We start from the raw sequence: 22,861 nt of genomic DNA on the forward strand, positions 1-22,861 counted from the left end.
AAGTGGAACCTACCTTAGACTTTGCTGCACAAATTTGCTTTTCTAGTTCTTCTGAAATCATCCTGCCCCTATTCAAATGTTAACACAAAACAAAAAGTGGTCATTTTAAGAATTGTTCAGATATCCCACTGTCAACTGCTAAGCTTGTTGATGTGAGCCAGAAGCTCACTCATGCACTGCCTTCAAATCACCTCTTACCAGAGTCCAATTTCCGATCAACAAGACTCTCCTCTCAAACAGTATAAACATTCTTCCCATTCACATTGGCATTGTGGCATTGTTGCAAATACCTCGAGACATGCGAGACAAAAAAATGTGGTCTCGCATCTCCCACCCCAACTCCCCCCAAAATCAACTCAAGTATTGTACTACCAAGTGACTACACAAAAAAAGTACTGTTTTAACTATTGCATAATACACCATTTCCTTAAGCGAAAGGGTTGGTGGACATAAAAGACAAGACTCAGTGGATAGCACATGCCCTCAAAAGTCATTGGGTTTAAGAACCATTTCAGAGTCTGACGCATACAATCTATGCTGTTGTTCTACCACAGCACTGTCAGATTCTGTTGTTCACACAGGACAAACCAAGATCCCATTTGGCCCTCAAAAGGGAGAAAGGAGAACAAATAATTGCATTTAGACAGGGACCAGATAATATATGTATGCTGTTGATTGAGGGATAAACATTGCCCAGAATATCATGCACCCTCCCCACTCAAAACAGTAATCTTCTACATAAATCACAAAGAACTGGAGGCTGCAACTTACTTCTGATCCAAAAGATGGCACCTCTGGAAATAAGACATGCCCTCACCAAGCTGCAGGTTTTGATGCTCGAACTGTTGCAAGTGAACATGCTTCCCCTCACACAGCATTTATTGCTTGTCCCCAAAAGCCTTCAAACGGAATGGCTTGGTAGAGCATTTCAGAGGGCAGTTAACAGTCAACCACATTGCTGTGGGACGGCATCACATGTCAGCCAGACCAGGCAAGGATGGAAAATTTCCTTCCCAAAAGGACAAAAAAAGTGACTAAGCTGGGTTTTCACAATAATCAGTGATAGTTGTCACCAGCTATCAGAGTAACATTTAAATTGTAGAGCTTCATTAATTTAAAATCCATCAGCAGTCATAAGATTTGAAGTCACGTATGCAGAGTATTAGTCTGGGCCTCTGGACTACTAAATAAAACCAAAAAGAACTGCAGATGCTGTAAATCAGGAACAAAAACAGAGCTGCTAGAAAAGCTCAGGTCTGACAGCATCTGTGAAGAGAAAAACAAAAAAAAAGTGTTAAAATGTTTCAGGTCCAGTTCTGAGGATCACCAGACCTGAAACATTAACTCATTTTTCTTCACAGATGTTGCCAGACCTACTGAGCTTTTGCAGCAACTTCTGTTTTTGTTCCCTCTGGATTACTAGTCCAGCAAAAATCATCATTACTCCACTGTCTCCCACCTTCCAATTGATGATTCCTCAATGTTCAGACGTGAAATCACTTGGAAAAGGGATACATAATCTCCCCATAGTACAGCATAGGAGACTTCAGAACAAACTTAAATTTGTAGTGAACATTATGGTTAAGCGCACGCACACACACCACTTCAGCAGGTTATGAAAGACACTGAAGCCTAGAACTTGAGGCACAACTCCACAAAATCAAAACGCTGAGGTTGGGATAGCACAGCAGTGCAGGAGAACACGAAGGTTGGAAAGCATAGCATGGAAGAAAAGCAAGCGTAACCAACTTTTGGTTTTAAAGCGTCTGTAAAACATACAGACGGAGCTCCACAATTGGAGATCCTCAGAGAAGTGAATTCTAAAAAGGAGTGGCTTCTCTTTGAAGAAGCTGCAAGTCACTTGTCCCAATATCCTTTCTTCTCATAGGGATAGGACTTGTGAAATGCTTTAGGACATTTCTCAGTGTTAAAAAGTACAAGTTCTTGTTTCAATTCTGTGGTGGAAGGACAGCTTGTAAAGTGGGAGGTTTGAAACAGAATACTTATGTTCCTCCACGTACGAGGGAGGCAGTTACTTAGGAGCTAACGCCACACCCCGTGACTTACCGTTCATCAGCTTTTACCAAATAGACATTGTCTGTGCCCAGACCCTGGAACGCAGCTCCTTTAGTCACAGAATAATGGCACTGTGAATGAAGATAGTGCAGTTCATTATTTTATGCAATTTTATGGCATGATAGCATTAAAAAGGTGGTCTTCTAAAGCACTATTAATAGAAAACAAAACTAAGACCTACTGTTGAAGGAAGGCTTGGCAGTGTCACTGAGGTAGCAGGCACTTTGCTAAAGAGATGATAAACAAGGAAGAGCTATCCTTCAAATTCAGAAGGCAAAAGTACTGATTAAGAGAGCTTTGTGGCGGGGGGGGGGGGGGGGGGGGAAGGAGGAGGAGGAGTCAGGAATTTGATGCAAATGGAAATTTGATACAAGGAGAGAAGAAACGACAGGTTGCTTTGTATTCTCTCTCAAAACTCTCGTAGCAGCCAAGAGGGCTTATCATTTGTGCAGGAAATGAACTGGATATTACAGTAAACATTGTTATCCAGTACCTACAGGGCCAGGACTGTACCAGTTGATCAAATATTCCAGATTATGGAGGTCCACATAAAGAAGGTAAATAAACACACTAAGTAACAAACTAATGCAGGGAGTATACACACACTTTATTATAGCATAAAATCACAAATAATAACGCAACCTTGTCTTAAAATAAAACTTACTGGCATGGTGGCTTCTCACTCACACCCTCAACTAGCTACCTTGATATTGCAATATTTGAGGAGAGATTGACAAAACTGTTGATATTTTGTGTGGCCATTCAATTGATCAACCAGAAAGCTTACATTGAGGTTAGGTTTAGATTTATCATAAGTGGACAGAAAATAATACAGTACACTTCAGGGTATTTGAGATATATAATTTTTTGCTAGTTTATCAAGTGAGCTAGTTCATAAGGTGCCTGGTGAAAAACAAGTTTTGCTGTACTTCACTGAATTATAAATTTTAAAAAAACAAAAAAGTAATTAATTGATACACAGGTGATGTGCCATTAAATGAAACATTGAAATTTGTTAAAAGCATCCCACTCCTCTCCTCTCTCCTCTCCCCCCCCCCCCCCCCCGACAAAATCTATTGAGGTGGTCTGTAGCTAGGAGGAATTTGGGCTCAGTTGCTGAGCTAGAATCCAAATTTCAGACACATTGTAGGGCATTGGGCAAGATGTTGATGGATGACATACCTAACAGTTGGGTTTTTTTTTAAAACGGCAATTGCATCCCTTGGGTGCAGTAGAAAATTTACTGCTGGGCTGTGGTCAGGGACAAACAGGGAGACAGAGTCAGGCAGTTACAAGGGTCAGGGTCATTCATCAGGGAGACAGGTATTGTTGCCTGAAGCAAAAAAAATGTCAGGAGCTCCAAGCCAAAAAAATTGCTATTTGCCTGCTACCAGTGCAAAGAAGCTCTCTGCTGAACTCAAGCAAGCTTGGAACAGATCCTGCTGTCATGATCCAAGTAGGAACAGATGACATGAGGTGGTACTCAATGGCATTTGTTGGAGAAACTCTAGTCCTAAAAGTATAAATGTAAAACTGGATTGTTACTGGAGCCACATATCAGAACAAAAAGGACAATACAGCACAGGAACAGGACCCTCAGCCCTCCTGCACAGACACACTTTACCCACCCATACTAAAACTCTCTTCACTGACAGGATCCCTATCCCTCTATTTCCTTCCTATTCAAGGATTTATCCAGGTGCTTCTTGAATGCTGATATTGTATCTGCTTTCACACCTCCTTTGGCAGGATGTTCCAGGCACTCACCACCATTTTTGTGAAAAGCATGCCTCGCACATCCCTTTCAGGCATCCCCTCCACACCACCATCTGTACTCACCCCTTCTCCACACCCCCCCCCCCCCCCCCCCAAACCTGTGTTCCTAGTAATTGATCCCTCCACACTGAAAAAAATGTCTCATACTTTCCATGCTACCCACGTCATTTGCAATCTTCTAAACTTCTACCAGGTTGCCCATCAACCTCTTGCATTCCACAGAAAACAAACCCACAGTCTGTGCAACTTTTCTTCCTAGCTAATTTCCCCCCCCCATACCAGGCAACATCTTGATAAAGATTTTCTGTACCCTCTCCAAAGTATCCACAACCTTCTGGTGGTTATGGTGACCAAACTTGCACATTAATTAGGCCATGTTCAGAACATGAAGTTCTATAAAACTGCAGTATAACTTGCCTATTGTTATACTCACTGTGCCTCCCAATGAAGGCAACCATGCCATAGGCCTTCTTTACTACCTCATCTACCTGCACTGCCACTTTCAGTAAAAATCAGTGGACCTGCACACCCAACTCTCTGCATATTAATACTCCCATATATGCCCTTCATTCCAAAAAGTAATTGTCCTCATGATAAATGCATGCTGAAGGGGTGACAAGGGAAGTAGCCTCACCTGCTCCAGAGGCAGGTAATGACATCTCTGAACAGGCTAAGAAAAGGAGCTCTTTGGAGAACTGAGATGAAAGCAAATATCTTCACTTAAAAGGGTCAAGGATATTTGGATTTGTCTGTCCCTGGGATTGCAAATGCTCCATTATTCAACACATTCACTCAGGAAATCTAAAGATTTGAAGAGAAGGCAACACAGTGGAGCTGCTCATACTGCGCGAGAAGGGGCACCACGATGGTGTTTTATCATCTAATGATTACAAAGACAGAAGATAAGTGAGGCAAGGAACTCTTGGCCAAGGATAAATATAGAGTTGGAATCAATAAGGAGCCTGGATTGTAAGCACACTGAAACGTAGGTTCAGAGAAACAAATAATTGGAGTTTGGACAAAGAGGCAAAAAAGTTCAAAAAAAAAATCACATTATCACAAAAACAAGAAAGATAGAGAGAAAGACAAAGACTTCCATCTTGAGTGCTCAATCATCCCTTAAATGAACTAAATATTTGCCTTTTTATCCTGCCCGCGAGTGAGCGCGCTTTAAGGGAAGCTCTTTTCAGCAGTGGAACAGTATGAGAGTCCTGGATAGGTTTAGGTTTTATACGGAGAGCAGAAGAAATATTAAAAAAGAGAGAAAACAAAGCTTTGAGGCTAATCAAATGACAGTCATTTTATATCAAAAAAAAAAGGGCCATAGAAACAGACCAAGCTATGAGACAAATTTCCAAAGAACTCACTTCTTCAGAGGTGAAGACAGCCAGTCTCGGCATATCCCATAGACCACGTTTTTTAATTTCAGGGAAGAGCTTGTACCGGGCCACATTCATAGCATACATATTGGACACAGAGCCTCCTGTAGATATAAGTTATTATTCCCAAGTTAAAAAGCCAACTCATGCATTCATTGCTACCAATTTCCTGGAATCAAAATATACATGTTAACAGTAATACATTACTTTTCCCTCAAGGTGGTGATGTGATTTGTTATAAACTAGGCCACCTAACATATACCACAGTCAGGCTTCGAATCAGATATTTGGACTTTTTTCCACCAAATGTGCACTAATGTGACAGATCTAGATTATAATCTTCTTGTTCTACTGTTATATTCCATACAACTGACTGACAGTAACCACCTACAGATTCATTTAGTAACAAAGTCAATATACAGAGAGGAAGACACTGACAGCATCTGCTGAGATCCGTACCATAACATGACGGGATTACGATACAAGGTTGGTGGTGGTACTATTTTTTTCATGCAAAAAAAAAGTTAGGGCTCCAAAATCTAAATAATCACTACATGCCAAATAGCACGTGGATTCAGAAAAAAAAAATGGGAAAAACTGCAGATGCTGGAGAATCCAGAGATAAAGCGTAGAGCTGGATGAACACAGCAGCATCAGAGGAGCACAAAAGCTGACGTTTGGGCCTAGACCCTTCAGAGAGGGGGATGGGGAGAGGGTTCTGAAATAAATAGGGAAGCGGGGGGGGGGGGGGGGGGGGGGGAGGAGAGAAAGAGGCAGACCGAAGATGGATAGGGGAGAAGATAGGTGGCGAGGAGGGTATAGGTGGAGGAGGTAGGGAGGGGATAGGTCAGTCCTGGGAGGATGAACAGGTCAAAAGGAGGCAGAATGAGGTTAGTAGGTAGGAAGTGGAGGTGGGAGGAGGGGATAGGTGAGACAAAGAACAGGTTAGGGAGGTGGGGAAGATAGAGATTTTGAAGCTTATGAACATTGATACCATTGGGCTGCAGGGTTCCCAAGCAGAATGAGTTGCTGTTCCTGCAGCCTTCTGGTGGCATCATTGTGGCACTGCAAGAGGCCCAGGATGGACATGTCATCTAAAGAATGAGAGGGGAGTTGAAATGGTTTGCGACTGGAGGTGCAGTTGTTTATTGTGGGTTTCCCCCATGTAGAGGAAGTCACAACGGGTAAAGCGGATCCAGTATACCACATTAGCAGATGTGCAGGTGAACATCTGCTTGATGTGGAAAGTCATCTTGGTGCCTGGGATGGGGGTGAGGGAGGTGGTGTTGCAGATGGTGGAAGTGTCGGAGGATGATGCGTTGGATCCGGAAGTTGGTGGGGTGGTAGGTGAGGACAAGGGGGGATTCTGTTTTGGTGGTTAGTACAGGGACAGGGTGTGAGGGATGAGTTGCGGGAAACATGGTAGAGGGCATTCTCGACCACTGCGGGGGGAGGAGTTGGAGTCCTTGAAGTCTCCTGCATTTCCCGCAACTCATCCCTCGCACCCTGTCCCTGTACTAACCACCAAAACAGAATCCCCCCTTGTCCTCACCTACCACCCCACCAACTTCCGGATCCAACGCATCATCCTCCGATACTTCCACCATCTGCAATCCGACCCCAAAGAAGTTTTTCCCTCCCCACCCTTGTCTGCCTTCCGGAGAGACCACTCTGTGGCTCCCTTGTCCGCTTCACACTCCACTCCAACCCCACCACACCCAGCACTTTCCCCTGCAAGTGCAGAAGTATACACTTAACACCCACCACCCCCCCCCCCCCCCCCCCCCACACCTCCTCCCTCACCCCCATCCCAGGCCCCAAGATGACTTTACACCTCAAGCAGATGTTCACCTGCACATCTGCCAATGTAGTATCATGGATCCACTGTTCCCGTTGTGGCTTCCTCTACATGGGGGAAACCAAGTGGAGACTTGGGTACTGCTTTGCAGAACACCTACGCTCTGTTTGCAATAAACAACTGTACCTCCCATTACTCAGATGACATGTCCATCCTGGGCCTCCTGCAGAGCCACAGTGCTACCCAAAGGTTGCAGGAACAGCAACTCATTCCACGTGGGAACCCTGCAGCCCAATGGTATCAATGTGGATTTCACAAGCTTCAAAAATCTCCCCTCCCACCTACTGCATTCCAAAACCAGTCCATCTCATCCCTGCCTCCCTAACCTGTTCTTCCTCTCACCTATCCCCTCCTCCCACCTCAAGCCACAGCTTCATTTCCTACCTACTAACCTCATTCCCACCCCCTTGATCTGTCCATCCTCCCCAGACTGACCCATCTCCTCCCTACCTATACTCTCCTTTATCCAGCTTTGGTCTGCCTCCCCCTCTCTCCCTATTTATTTCAGAACCCTCTCCCCAACCCCCTTTTCTGATGAAGGGTGTAGGCCCAAAACGTCAGCTTTTGTGCTCAGAGATGCTGCTTGGCCTGTGTTCATCCAGCTCCACACTGTTAGCATTCGGATTCAGACAAGGTTTAAAAAAGAAAAAAAGGAATGATTGTGCACAACACTAAGGGCTCAACATATTGTCCTCCAGGCTTTCTGCAAAGTGTAGAGATGAAAGCAATAAAAGAAACTAAGAGGAAAGACAGGGCAGGAATAAAGATTGGCAAAATGGAAGAGAAAAAAGGAAAACTCAAATTGGTTTGATTACGTAAAAGTGCAAGACCATATCTTTTTATTTTTCTGTATTTTTGATTGTGAACTGAAATGGAAAAGTCTTTAAAACCAAGGATTGCTGCACATTTTAGAAGTAACTTGATAAACAGCACATGTGCTGTTTACACAGCTGCTTGCTCCAGCAGTAGAGAAAGACTATTCTGCAAACAACCTGGAGCCAAACGATGTGTATGAATGGAGCCTTAGCCTGCAACATGTAATTGCTTGCATATATTGACTAGTGATCAGTTATTGATGACAAAGGCCTTCTGTCTACCAATAACTAATATGATTGCCTGGACAGCTTGTAGGTGTTAATCTTTTGGCAGAAACCATTAGACTTGTGGAAGAGTTTTTTTTGGGGAAAAGAAAAACACATCCTCATGCCTGCAGATGGCCAATTTCTTTCCTTTTTCCAATTGCTGTAAAGCTGTAATTTTTATTTGGTGTAAAGATCTTTACAAGTGGGAAGTAGTCATCTTGTGCCTCCTACAAATAGATCAAAAGTATCTGGAGAAGGAAGATCAAGAAGCAATGTTCTGACCAGCACAAGAACCACCTCAGCAAATCCTGTGGACAGGGAGCACTGAACTGCTTTCCCAGTCTTTCCCTCTGCCCATACACACGTTTTTGTGGATGTACATATAATTCTGCATACTTTCTAAAAATCTTTAGTGACAATTCCAGAAATTGCAAGGCTCACCTTCCAATGCATTACCCCAGTGAGGTGTAACAAAAGTTCAAGCAGGTAACTCAAGACAATGGTAGGGCCCATTAGGAACCAAAAAGCACTTGCATGGAGGAAGATAATGTGAGCAAGGTTCTTCATGAATATTGTGCAAGAGTTTATGATGGGGGGGGGGGGGGGGTGGAGAAAGGAAAACAGACTTTGTTAATGAGCAATGCAAAATAAAAGAGGATAGCATAAACATAGCAAGATGGGACGCAAAAGGTTCTGGATCTTTGAAAGTGGATAAACCTCTAGTCCCACATTTAAATACATCTAAAAACTATACAAAAGGGGAGGAAGTGACAAAAGCTTTGACCACCATTTTCCAACATGCCACAGTTGGAGAGAGGACTGTGACACAAGGGAGGAAGTCACAGACTTACTCACCAAGCCAGTGCATTTGATAGCAGGGTGATGAAACATCTGCCAAGTAACATCGTCAGTGTACCTCCGATGAAGCATCGGTGTTCTGTCCCACTTGCTATTTATATGCCTCAGTTTGCTGGGGTGGTCAGTATTGCTTCCAGTTCTGTTTTTCAGTGGTTTGTACATCAGGTCCAGTTTCATGTTTGTTGATGGTGTTGTCCCAGTCAAATTCGTGTCCTTCTTTGTCTGTGTGTATTGTGACCAGTGAGAATGGCATGTGTCTTTTGGTGGCTACTTGGTGCTTGTGAATCCTTTAGTCCATTTTCTTCCAATTTGGCCTATGCACTGTTTCTCAGTGTCGCATGGTGTTTTGTACATACATTAGTTTTATTGGCTGTGGGTATGGGGTCCTTTATGTTCATCAGATGTGAAAATTGGTAATACAGATACATGAACACCAACTAGCCACCAAAAGACATGACCAATTCTCACTGTCTGTGTATTGAGACACAAAGAATGACACTAAATTCAATGTGACAACACATCCATAATAGCACAAGCCAAGCTGAGACACGCCAGGGAATTCCTGGAGGCCTGGCGTTCCAACTGGAACTCCATTAACACACACATTGAACAGGACCCTACACACAAACCACTGAGAAACAGAACTGGAAGTAATACCAGCCACCCCAGCAAACAAAGGCAGATAAATAACAAGCAGGACAGAACACCAATGTCCATTTGCCTCCGGTGAAACAATATTACCTTGCAGGGTGGGGGAAAAAAAACCATGTCTGGAACCAAACACACCAGCTCGGCAAGCAAGTCAACAACCTCATCCACAAGCCAAGCTACAAATCTTCTCAAACTTCAAAACATGAGGAAGGAATCACAGGCCAGTCAACCTAAACACAGCAGCAGGCAGCATTGGGAAAGGGACATTCAACATGGATTTATCAAGGGAAGGTGGTGTCTGACTAATTTGATTTGACATTGAGAGACAGAAACAAGGGCGGTTGATAAGGTTAGCATGTTGTGTGTCATCTGTACGGACTTTACCAAGGTTTTTGACAAGGACATACATGGCAGAAAGTTCAATAAATGAATAGCCCAGGGATCCCAGTGAAAGTTAAATTCAAAAATGGGCAAAGAGAACTAGAGTAAGTTGGTCACTTGCTGTTCACATCCCTTAGATTTAAATGTGTAATTTAAATATGTAGACATGTTTCCAAATGCAACAAAAATTAACTGTATGGTTGATAGCAAGGGAGAAAGCTACAGATCGGAGGAAGATATCAACGGAATTATCAGGCAAGTAGAAAAGAGGTAAGTGGAATTCAATCCGGAGGAGTCAAAGGTAATGCCATTGGGGAGGGAAAACAAGGCAAGGGAATGCACAATAAGTGGGGAGATACTGAGCAGTAAAAGGAGGAAGCTGAGAAATACTGGACCTTATCCTCCGGAGTCTTGACAGGGTGAATGTAGAGAGGATGTTTCCTCTTGTGGGGGGGGAAGCTATAACTAAGGTATCATAGGGTTAAAATAAGGGTTTGCCCATTGAAGACATTTAAGTACATTCTTTCTTCTTCAAAAGTCGTAGGCTTGGCTCTCTATTTCCACCAACTTTACAGGAAGAGGATCTTTGAATATTCTGAAAGGCAGAAATGGATGGGTTCTTGGTAGTGTGTGAGAATGTGGATTGATCAGATCGGCCATGGCCTGAGCAATAGTGGAGCAGGTTCGAATGGCCTACTCTTGTTTCTTGTTTGTACAGAAGCACTCGTTATGACTTCCTAAAAATTTCCTGGACTCAAAAAAAAAAGAAAGAAAACAGAATTGCAGGCCAGTTAATATTACAGGAAGGACGTAATCCACTAGAGGTTAGAGGGGGATTTCAGAAGGTAGCCAGGCTAGAGAATTTGAAGTCATTAGGAAGGATTGTGGTTGATTCTTTTGGAACAGATGAGGCGGAGGGATCTAACTGAGTGTATATAAAAACCAAGGGGTCTGGACAGAGTGGATAGGAAGAACTTAATTTCCTCAGTGGTTAGAAGCGATTGGACACAGATTTAAAATAATTGACAAAGACAGTCAGAATTCCTTTCCACCTTCAGTAACTTCTACTAAACTCCTATCTTGGAGGACTCTGTGGACATACAAAGTGCTTTGGAATGGTTTTGCTGGTTCAAAACAAGCTACAAATCTTGTCTAAGTGTCTGTTTGATTTCAGGTTCTCACTGAGAAGCTTGAGGGAGAAGGTGGAGGGAAAAAATTCTTCACACAGCAAGGGGTGAATTTTTGGAATCCTTTGCCTCAGGACTGTGGGAGCTCAGTCATTTGATAGATTTTTACATATTGAAGATGTCCATGCTTATGGTGACAGCATAGGAAAATGGCACTGAGGTAGATGATAACCATGATCATGTGGAATGCTGTTGCCAAATTAAGTGGCCAGATGGCCTACTCCTATTTCCAGTATTCCACAGATTGGTGCATAGAACTTTGGACAAGGATGGCATATTATCCATATGGAGAAAAAGGTTGAAAGATTGATTTGGGAGTCTGTGTTTTAAATCTGACTATGTCACATTCCTAGCATTGCGGCACTAACCTGGGCAAAAAATTCCATCGCCACACTTCCATCCAACAAACGTACGAAGCTTCCTCAATACCACTTCCTCCATCAGTACAAAAACTGGTGCAATCTCATAGGTATATCTGGGACAGGATTTTTTTTTTTTGGGGGGGGGGGGGGTGGGTAAAAACATAAGACAAAAAAGGAAAAAAGAAGCATGAAATGAGTGCATGACATTCCAGTGAAAGAATAGAGGCAGCAAGGCAAGGGAAAAGCATGGAGAAGGCAGGCAACAGTATTCTAGGGAGTAGGGAAGAAAGGAGAAAACAAAAAAAAAAGGAATACAGAAGCAACACAAGGCATGGGATGGGAAGAAGGTGGTAGAATGTGAGAAAGAACACAAATCTATATCCAGTAGACCCAAAGAAGAATGAACTGCTGCTGCCTGAAATCTGAAACAAAAAACAGAACTTGTTGGAAAATCTCAACAGGTCTGGCAGCATCTGTGGAGAGAAATCAGAGTAAACTTTTGGGTCCAATGACCCTTCTTCAGAATAAAGGCCCTTCGTTCTGAAGGGTCAACAAACCCAAAACATTAATTCTGATTATTCTGAAGTTGGAACAGAGCACGAGAGATAAAAAAGGTAGAACACAGAGGAGGGAGCGTCACTCTATATCTAACCCTGTGCTGTACTTGTCTGGGGAGCGTTGATAGGGACCATAGACAGGAAGCATTTATTTCAGTTTAAAAATTTTAAAAAAAAAAAGAGTAGAGGGGGCACGACCCTGCATCTGATCCAGTACAGAAGTTGTCCTGCTGGGATCCTAATATGGCTGTTGGAACTGCTATTCGTTTCTTAACACTGATAATTGGTCAGAACCAAGAGCAGAAAACATCAGACTAGGCCCCTCCAAACCCCAAAGAATGCTTGAACATGTCGTCAGGTGGCTCAGGGCTTCCTGTGTAGCAGGAGGGAGGAATTGGAGTTAGTTATATTACTGGAGAACAGTAAAAGCAGAAGACAATTTTTTTCGGGGGGGGGGGGGGGGGGGGGGAGTAGTGGTGGTGAGGGGAGGCAAACAGGGATAGAAACTGCACAAGGGCAATAAGTAGCGGGTCTAAGGAAAGATTAGAATTGGCACAGACTTAGTGGGCCAAAGGGCCTGTTCATATGCCGAATTGTACAGTAAAACCAGGATCTCACTGAGTGCCCCACTCTATCGAAAGGTTCAATTTCAAGCATGTGCAATTTTAAGTGAGGGAAACATGGCATGGAGACCTGCCAAACAAGAACTCTGTACAGCAGAAACCCTCCTACAGCAGAGTCTTGTCCTCATGGTGCCATTTGACCATGCTGTGCCAAGAGGGCACAAGTATAGATGTTATAAGCACAAGATGTTCTTAAAATGCATAGGCATAAAAAAAGTTTGTCTTTGAACAGAGAATCAAGTGAACACGGGTGTGTGGGATGTCTGCAGTGTCATAAACAACTCAAGACAAAAAGGCCTGCACAACAAACGGTTTAAAAACCTCAGCAGCAACGGTCGTGGAGGTCAATAGTACACAGGGCGGTATACATTGTTGCTTCTATGTAATGCCATATTATAGGCAGAATGCACTGGAAAGCTTGGGAAACCTTCATATAGCCCTGGGGAGATGAAACAGACATCTGGAGTCCTTGGAAGTGTGGTCATTGTAAATGCAGGAAGCTCAGAATTTGCACTCCACAAATTCCCACAACACAATGACCAAACCATTCTGTGTTACTTGTTCAGGGATAAATATCAGCCAGGATAGCTCCACTGCTTTCTCTCAACATTGCACTCCTTCAGCACTAAAGCGTCAGCCCAGGTTTTTGTAAAGTGAGAGTCCCAAGGTTTCCCAAGGACTTGTGTCCACACAGTCTTGCACTTCTAAAGACAGTAGACTGAGATGGGAAAAAAAGCATTGTGGAAAGAATTGCTACATTTTTGAAAAATGAACAGCTAGAACTTAATGTAAGCACTATTTACACTAGTGAGGGGAAGATTAGTTGCAGACAACTGGCACCAAGGGATGTATACAAAATGAGATTTGGCCAGCAACAGACAACTGATTGGGCTGTGGAGTGGTGACCACTTGTCAGCAAAGGTCTTCTGCCTGTCAACAGTGATTGGCTCCCCAGAAGTTGAACAGCTTGTGGATACAAATGAGACAGCCAGAAGCCTTCTGACTATGGAAGGTCTCTGCATTATCATCAAGATGCCTGAAGAAAGCCAATTTATTTTCCTCTATTCACTGCTGTAAGCTCCTGCTTTCAACCAGAAAGTCAGAATGCACAGTTTGAAACAAGAGACTAAAGAAAGATTTAAGTGGTAGAGTGTTTGTTTCAAATAAATTGGTGATAGTCACAAGTAAAACAGTTATTGTTAAGTACAGACTTTGAACTGTGCTGTTAACCTGGGTCTTAAAAATACAGGAAAATTGGGGAATCTTGCATATTTTCAGAAAATCTTGAACTTTTGGGACAACTCCATGAATAGCACAGCATGATTCCCAGCACACTACCCTAAGTAGTAACAGAGTGTTATCAACTGAACTATGGTTGACAATATTCTACAATACCACTAGTATATAGGGAAAAAGAGAGGGATACATGACCAGTATCTGTATGAAAGCAATTGGAAAAGCAGCCAATAGGCACCCTAACTTTTGACAAACATGTCGACACCTCATCTGAAGAAAGAGGTGGTAGGAAAGAGACAAGGAACAGGGAAACCAGGAAAGGGGCTTTATGTTCTCCAATTTCTAAATCAACGGTACTGTTTATAATACCCACTACAAGTGTTTGGATGGGACCATCAGTAAATGTTGCTTACTGGCTTGTGTTCAGGGTTTCTGTTATATAACGTCCAACCAAGGAATGATGATCCAGTCCTGCAAACAGCTGGTTGTAAAATCGAGGATGAGCTGAAGGGAGTAAACAAAGACATATCTCAGTTGTAGTGGGAGTCTAGGCCCAAAACATTAGCTTTCCTGCTCGACCTGCTGTGCTCATCCACCTCTACACCTTGTTATCACACATCTCAGTTGAATTGGAAAGTAGAAAATGCAAAGAAAGCTATTGCACTCAAGCTTCAGCCCACTTCAGTTGCACTAAACCCTCGCTCTTCCTTTCAGAGGCTTCTGACAATTTACCTCTACCAAGATTTTGGACACCTGTCTGAATATATCCTAATGTGGTGTTGTGTCAAAGTGTGTCCAATAATGCTCCTGTGAAGCATTTACAACACTAAAGGCACAGTCATTTTACCAGATGAGTTGCAGTCCTGAGTAACAGCAGATTCAACATGGATATTTCATCTCAGACAACTGGTTGTACGTGTTGGCTAAGTCAGACTTAATCTAGCCACCAGTAGTGATGTGACATGTTTAATAACTGAATCTGAGACCTCTCTAGATCTAATGTTTTGCCCATTCTCATCAAAATCTACAAGGATTGCTCTGGCACTATCAACATTGCAACAAACCGAGGCAAGTGTGGTGCCAACACATGGCAAATGCCACGGTCAAGTGCTCTCAATAAAGCGAGGAAGTTCGCACGTCTATTTAGAAGGACAAGAGGGCGAGCGAGATCCTTCCCCAAGTCCCACATCTCTCAGCCAGTGAAGTGGAGTACGTGCAATGAGTTCAGTCCTATCTAAAGGGGATGAGCTGAAAAGGTTGGCAGTCATCCAATAAAAGATCCAGTTAAGATGTGTCCCATAGTTACTGAGGGAAGCAAAGGTGGAAATTGGAGAGGTTGTGGCCACAAGCCTCTGACCATAGGTGGCAAAGGCAATGGTGCCAGAGGACTATAAAATGTTTGAAACTGGGCTCAGGGAAGAAAGAAGGGGGGGGGGCAAAAGAAAGAAAAAAGGGAGAGAGACAAAAATCAATATCTGCAGATTGCAGGCCAGTTAGGTGAAGGTTAGTAACTGTGGTGTCATTAATAACTGGGCCTTGTGTACTCAATACAGAATTTTAATATCTGTGTATGACAGAACTCAATCATAGTAAATAATAAAAGGAGAATAACAATCTTGAAGAAAACACAGACAGGCTTGTTAAGATAGACAGGTGAAAAATGAAATGCAATGCTGAGATGGTGTGCAAAGTGATACATCTAAATAGGATTAAAAGGATGCATAAAAATAGGCCCAATTCTTAAAGCAAGGAAAGAAAATCTCCAACAGGTTTGTCAATCCATAAATCCACATGAATGCTGCCAACATTTTGTTTTAAATTATGCAGTTATTGCATTTTAAAATCTATTATAAACACTACCCCCCCCCCACCCACTTCCTGATATCAGGAAAGTGATTCTATTGTCCTGCTTTCTCTCTCCCTCACTTCTTAAATAGTGGGGTACAATAGTGGGAACCTTTCCAGAAATGAAGGAGTTTTGAAAGATAACTAGATCTATCAACTCTAAAGCCATGTCCTTCAACAGAGTTGTGACTTAACTGATTCAGGAGGATTAACATCAGCCTTCAATCCAACTACCACCCCCGTCCCGGACACCCCAGTACTACCTCTTGACTAATATTGGTTCCTTTGAGGAACTCAATTACACAAGTCCTTTGGTTATCTAATGTTCCTAGAAAAGAGTGTCCACATAGACAGATACAAAGCAATTGTTCAGTTTTTCCGCTATTTTCCAGAGCTCCACAGGACATTGTCTTATCACAACCTAGACTGGACCTACCATTAATCTGAAGTCACTTTTTCCTTCTCTTTCCCCCACATACCTAAAGAAACCTTTACAGTTCACCTTCGTTTCTCATCAGCTTGCAATCATATTCGGATTTCCCCTTTCAGAAGTTTCATCATTTGCCAAGCTCTAAATTACTCCCCATTCTCAGGCTTCCCTACTTTTTCTGGCATCCTTCTAGGCCACAGGTTTTGCACTAATGCAATCTATCTTGTTTCAATAGCCACCATCGGTCACCATTCCTATTCAATGTTTTGGGGAAAAACCCCAAAAGGTAAAGTTTAATTAGCTCTTATGTAATACTATACCTAAAAGACTCCAATCCCCCATTGATTCTTCAGCATATTGCTCAAGAAAGCCATTTTGACACACTCCAGGAATTCATCATCAATAGCAGGTGCTGATTTGGTTTATCTCACATGTACAACTTGAAGTTACCCATTACTGTTATATAAACCAATTATTACTTGAAAATCAAGAGATAAGCTCCGCCATTAGGGTATAAGTGGATGACCCCTAGGATGAACTAACTTGTTGTAGTTTGGCTCCAGCTCAGTGTTAAGTCTGCATACCCAACAGTAATGTACACATACGCAAGTATCACTCAGAGTCCTTTGTAAGGCCTCAGGTTACTTAGACTAATACCAGATATCTTGATGGCACAACAAGAGATCCCATGTCAGGATTAGGACAAGAGTGAACAGCCAGAGGCTGTGGTCCATGTTGGAACCCAATAACTTGAGTGTGTGGGGGGGGGGTGGTGGTAATTAAAAAATGCCCTTTAAAAAATAAATAATCAGAATTTAGAGCTCCAAGTTCACAAGCAGGACAAAGATGTAGTAATCTTCAGATTACTCCCAGTACAGAAATAGGACGATAAAACAGATGAATTGCTCGGCTGGAAAGATAGCGCAAGAGGGAAGGCTTTAAAATTTCTGGAACTGGACATGGTCTGGAGAAGATGGCACTCGTAGAAACCATCTAGGTTGTACCTAAAACAGAGCTGGGACTGGGACCATTGTGCAGCATTTGGCTAGTGCCATTGGGTAGAGGTTTAAACTAATTTGGCAGAGGGTGGAAATCATGAGATTATGTTAGAAGTGAACATCAGGGCTCACACACACACACACGAAAAAAAACGCAAGGATACAGCTGGCACTAGCATAGAAAAGAGTCAGTAATAGGTCAGATCAGAGTAGGACAAAAAGGAAAGAAAGTCCAAAAGAGAGTTAATGTGAATGTTTGTAAATACAGGAAGTATGCAAAATAAAAGGTTGGAGTTACATACCCATATTGCAGCATGGAATTATGATGCTGTAGCAGTGACAGAGTCCTGGCTGAATTAAGGGCAAGATTGGGTGAAAAATATTCCTTTTAGCAAAGTTTTTCAGGACAGGGGAGGTAGTAAAGCCAAGAGAAACAATGAGATGAGATGAGGCAGCAACTAGAGAAATCCCAAAGTCTTCAAGAGGCATATATAGACAGTTGAAGATTAAATTAGAAAAGGGAGGAACAGAGCCAAATCAGAGACCAAAAAAAGCAATTTATAAGGTGGGTGCAGAGACATGTGACAGCCAACAGGGATTTAAGGAATTTGAAACAAACTTTGAAGACATACAGTTTTGACAAATTAGGATGCTGCACGTGTATTTTGACATGCACAATAAGAGATAGGTACTTGAAACCCTCAAAATAAAAAAGACAAGGAAATTACTGACCAGTTTTGACACTATATCGAATTATGACTCGGCATCGCTCCAGCAGTTTCTCATGGGGCTCACCAGCATCAACTAGCTCAAGGTCAAGAAGATCCTGTAGCTCATCTGGTTCACTCCATTCACATACCTACAGATAAAAGTAGGAATAGAGGTTGCCACATTGTAAAATTAAGTGCCACGTTTGAAGGAATCCTTTCATGGATTATGGGTTTTGCTGGGGAGGCCAGCATTTCTCACCCATTCCTAATTACCCTTGAACAGAGTGACTTACTAGGCCACTCCACAGGGTAGTGGAGTGTCAACCACATAATTGTGGATCTAGAGTCACGTGCAAGAAAATTCCAACACTAAGCAACAAATTCCAAACAGGAGTTGCATACAGGTCTGTCTCTTGTAAAGTTTGGGAGACAGGGCTGGTGGAAGTAGATACAACTCTACCAGATGAATAAGATCAGACAGAAGGAATATCATTTATTTTTACAAAATTTGAACACAAAGGCTGTTGACAGTTATAAAAGCACAGTCAAGCAGTGTTTTGTAAGTGACCTCTTAAATGAGGTCTCAGTTCCATGTGAGCAGATCTCATGACATCATTCCTTCAGCACATGCTTTATAGAGATGTACAGCAAGGAAACAGGCCCCTCAGTCCAACCTGTCCATGCTGACCACATATCCTAAATTAATTTAGCCCCGTTTGCCAGGATTTGGCCTATTCCCCTCAAAACCCTTCCTGTCCATGTACCCATCCAGATGCCTTTTAAATGTTGTAATTGTACCAGCCTCCACCACTTCCTCTGGCAGATCATTCCATACATGCTCTACCCTGTGTGAAAAAGCAGCCTCTTGATCCCCTTTATATATCTTTCCCCCTTCACCTTAAACCTATGCCCTCTTGTTTTGGACACCCCTACCCAGGCAAAGAGGGCCCTGACTATTTACCCCATCCATGCTCATCATTTTAAGCTTCTATGAAGTTCACCTCCTCAGCCTCCAACACTCCAGGAAAGGAGAGCCCCAGCCTATTCAGCTTGTCTCTATAGCTCAAACTCTTCAATCCCAGAAACATGCTTATAAATCTTTTCTAAACCCTTTCCAATTTAACAAGATCTTTCTTTTAGCAGGGAATTCAGAATTGAATGGTGTATTCCAAAAAATGGCCAAACCAGTGTCTTGTACAGTCACAACATGACAACCCAACTCCTATATTCAATGGACTGACAAAATGAAGGCAACCATACCAAGTTACTCCCTTCCCGGCTACACGGCAGCACTTTCAAGTAACTATGCACCTGCACCCCTCAGTCTCTGTTCAGCAACACTCCTCAGGACCGTACCATTAACTAAGTCCTGCACTGGTTTGCCTTACTAAAGCAACACCTCACACTTCACTCCATTTGCCACTTCTCAGCCCATTGGATCAAAGCCCTAGGCATTAATCAGGAGTAGGGGTACAGTTGACCCTTTACAGTGACATGTGTTTAGTCTTAAGTGCCATTTTATTGTTTGCAAATTAGTATAAAAGGTGAACTATCAGGGTTCCCCAGAATCTGGGGCAATGCTTCACTGAATCCCTCACTAACATCATCCTTGGATTTACAACTCAAAAGAAACTGAACTGTACATACCATATAAAATGCAATGGCTAGGAATACTGCAGTGAGTAACTCATGTCCTGACTCCCCAAAGCTTGTCTATCATCTACAAGACAGGAATGTAATGGAATACTCCCTACTTGTCTGGATGATACAGCTCCCAACAACGCAACAAGCTTGACACCATCCAGAACAAAATGGCCTGCTGATTGGCACCACCTCCAACTTTTGTTTCCTCCATGATTACACAGTAGCAGCAGTGCACAGCAGCTACAAGATGCAGCACAGTAACTTGTCAAAACTCCTCAGACAGCACCTTCCAAACCCATGTCTATTATCAGTATCATTGGTTCAAAATCCTGGAACTCCCTCCCTCACTGCATCGTTGGTGTTCCTATGCTTACACAGCTAGGCAACTACTCAGCTCCTTTATCTCAGGCAATCAAGGACATATATACCAGCAATAATAAAAAAAGCCCACAAATGGAAGAATTTTAAAAACTCAGTTGGAAGCAGAACTCTTCCTCATCACCAGGCCAGACAGTACCAGTAAACAGAGTGCTTCATAACTCCATAGTGGTGATCTCAGCAGGACTAGTAATCCAGAGGTCCAGACTAATGTTCTGGAGGCAGGGGTGTGAATTCCAAAGGTATTTAAATCCAAAAGGAGTGAAATCTGAAAGCTTTTCTCAATAACAGTGACCATGAAATTGTCAAAAAGACCCATCTGGTTCATAAAATGTCCTTTAGAGAAGAAAATCTGCTGTCCTTACCTGGTCTGGCCCACACGTGACTCTAAACTCAACTGTTGAGACTTGGTAGGCTATTTCACTCCAGTCAAAGAAAGTTAGGGATGGACACCAAACTTGTCTTGACAGCAACACCACAACCCATAAAAGGGTACTTTTAAAAAAAGAATTGGGTTGATGTTCAGCAGGGGTACTTGTGTTTGACATTGTAGAGAGCAGACAGGCCCCATTAGCATGGTTTTTAAGCTTCATGTGAAAGATGCTTCACTTTTTTTTTGCTTGAAACTCTGGAGTAAGTAGCAAGCAACCTCAATACTCTTCCCTAGACTACAGAATTACATGGGATTCTCAAGCCTGGATGTGTCATGGGACCAAAACAAATGCAGACAATAACCACACCAAAATGGCCAGCATGCAAGTGATCTGATGGCTACTCACTGAACATGCAATGATTAGTTGAGATTATTCTTACCTTCTCATTGACACTTGTTCCCTTCTTGATGGCCTCCTCCAAAATGATCTGAAACGCATCTTGCACAAATTGTTCTCCAGCTTCAGGGTCAGTCAGGGGTCCATCCAGTAAAACACTGTCGACAGTGCTGGGATGCTTCCTTGATAGTCCATTGAGCTCTTCCAAAAGAAGAGAGAAAACACAATCCAAACAGATACTCAGATCATGGAACAATGAAAATAGAAGCTGCCAAGTCACAAAAACTCTGCATTGCATTGTAACTGTTACCCTTCAGATCATTTTGTTTGTGGTGCTGGTTTTTGCAGAAATGGATAAGGTTGGAGGAAAGGCAATGGAGTGCCTAGACTTGTGTAGGCAACTGATGTGTTTCACTTGTAAAGAAATGGTGAACTACAAGAGGAGAAAGAAAGACAAAAAAGGGTGAAAATAAATTAAAAGTGGAGAGAGAAATAGAAACATGTTTAAGAGTGTATTCACAGGTTGTGAGCATCACGACTAGGTCAGCAATGATTGCCCATCTGCAACAGCCTTCATGAAGATGAGCTGACTTCTTTTCATAGGATCCCTATAGTGTGGAAGCAGGTCATTCGGCCTATCAAATCTACACAGACCATCCAAAAAGAGCATTCCATCCAGATGCATCCCCTACGATGCCCCTGCAACCCTGCATTTCCCATAGCTAATCCACCTAGCCAGCACATCCTTGGACACTATGGGTAATTTAAGATGGGGTTTTGGAATGAATTCCAGTATCCAGGCTCAGCTTATACACAGAAGACCAGTCAGTCAACACACTGATCTGGTATATAAAGCCAAGACATCTAAAATGTCACAAATTTTCTCCCCCTACCCTAATCACCCAGAACCCCGTGATCCAACTGAGTCAGCTTCCGCCACACTTGGGTTAGTGGGCTCCTGATCCCAACAACTCTGTATAAATATTTTCCTCCTTTCACCATTGCTTCTCCTGCCAATTACTGTAAAATTGATGCATTCTCATTGGTGCGTATGGTCAATGGGAACAGCTTCTCCCTATTTCCGCCATCTACACCCCTCAAAATCCCCTTTCAGCCTTCACTTTTGAGAACAACCAAAGCTTCCCCAATCTGACCGTGTAACTGCAGCACCTAATCCCTAGAACCATTGTCTGGAATAGTGTCAGCACCCTTCTGATGCTTCACATCCTAAGATGTGGTGCCTGGAACTGGACACAATACTCCAGCTGAAGCTGAACTGGTAGGTTATTGGACTTATCAGAACTGTGTTTCTTTTTGTGCTTTATACCCACAGGGATCATTTATGCTTGGTGCCCGCTCCCTCAAAGTATCCTTGCACATTCAAGTGAGGTATTCACAGGTATCCCAGGTCCCTCTGCTCCTGCATAAGGAAGGAGGACAGAGGAGAAAGAGAGGTGCAGGAAGTTCTCATTCCCCCTTCCACTTCACAAGCAGCTTTTTGAGCTGAAGGATCAGGCACCATAATTAAAGGCCACCTGGACTGCACTTCACTCGCTGTGAACCTGCAGCATCACTGAAGCCTGTATCAGGTGCCCCCACACACTAAGGATTACTCAGACTTGTCAGACAGAAATACAGCACTTCCTGGAGGGTCTGGCCCAGGCCATCCAGGAAGTTTAAGGAGCTTATCTTCCTTGGAAGGCAAAAATCCTCCCACTCTATTGGACAGTCTGAAGCGAGGTCAGAGTATGGGTCAGCATCTCTAGCCTGCACAAAAGAGCCTGCATCCAATGCAGGAAGAGAATAAACACTCCTCCACCCCAAATTGCAAATGGCACCATCTACTCAACTATTTGACACTCTTGGGGTATACCTCTAGTGTAACTGTGCCACATCTGTCAGACAGGGTGATCACCTGCACCTCATACACAATGTATTCTGGCTGACAGTCACCACATTCTGTCAAAATTCTACCAGGTCCAGGGCAGTGCTCTTCCTAATCACCTGCTGGTAAGGGTCAGGACCTGGCATGGCTACATCTGCTCATACACTTGCTTAAT

The 22,861-nt window shown here is 43.0% G+C and overlaps 1 protein-coding gene across 3 annotated transcripts in view; it reads right to left on the bottom strand.

Moving 5' to 3' along the window:
• The window catches only part of csad (cysteine sulfinic acid decarboxylase), a 48,614-nt gene that overhangs the window by 18,567 nt on the left and 7,186 nt on the right, over positions 1 to 22,861 (bottom strand). For all 3 annotated transcript variants that reach the window (XM_059643336.1, XM_059643335.1, XM_059643337.1), the window contains exons 2-8: positions 20,845 to 21,002; positions 18,032 to 18,158; positions 14,440 to 14,530; positions 11,617 to 11,723; positions 5,220 to 5,335; positions 2,068 to 2,147; positions 14 to 68 (exon numbers count right to left, since the gene is read on the bottom strand). In XM_059643336.1, the coding sequence (XP_059499319.1) occupies positions 14 to 68; positions 2,068 to 2,147; positions 5,220 to 5,335; positions 11,617 to 11,723; positions 14,440 to 14,530; positions 18,032 to 18,158; positions 20,845 to 21,002 (734 nt within the window). The remainder of the gene's footprint in view (positions 1 to 13; positions 69 to 2,067; positions 2,148 to 5,219; positions 5,336 to 11,616; positions 11,724 to 14,439; positions 14,531 to 18,031; positions 18,159 to 20,844; positions 21,003 to 22,861) is intronic.

This window comes from Stegostoma tigrinum, chromosome X (assembly GCF_030684315.1).
Source record: "Stegostoma tigrinum isolate sSteTig4 chromosome X, sSteTig4.hap1, whole genome shotgun sequence".
Classification (NCBI taxonomy): domain Eukaryota; kingdom Metazoa; phylum Chordata; class Chondrichthyes; order Orectolobiformes; family Stegostomatidae; genus Stegostoma; species Stegostoma tigrinum.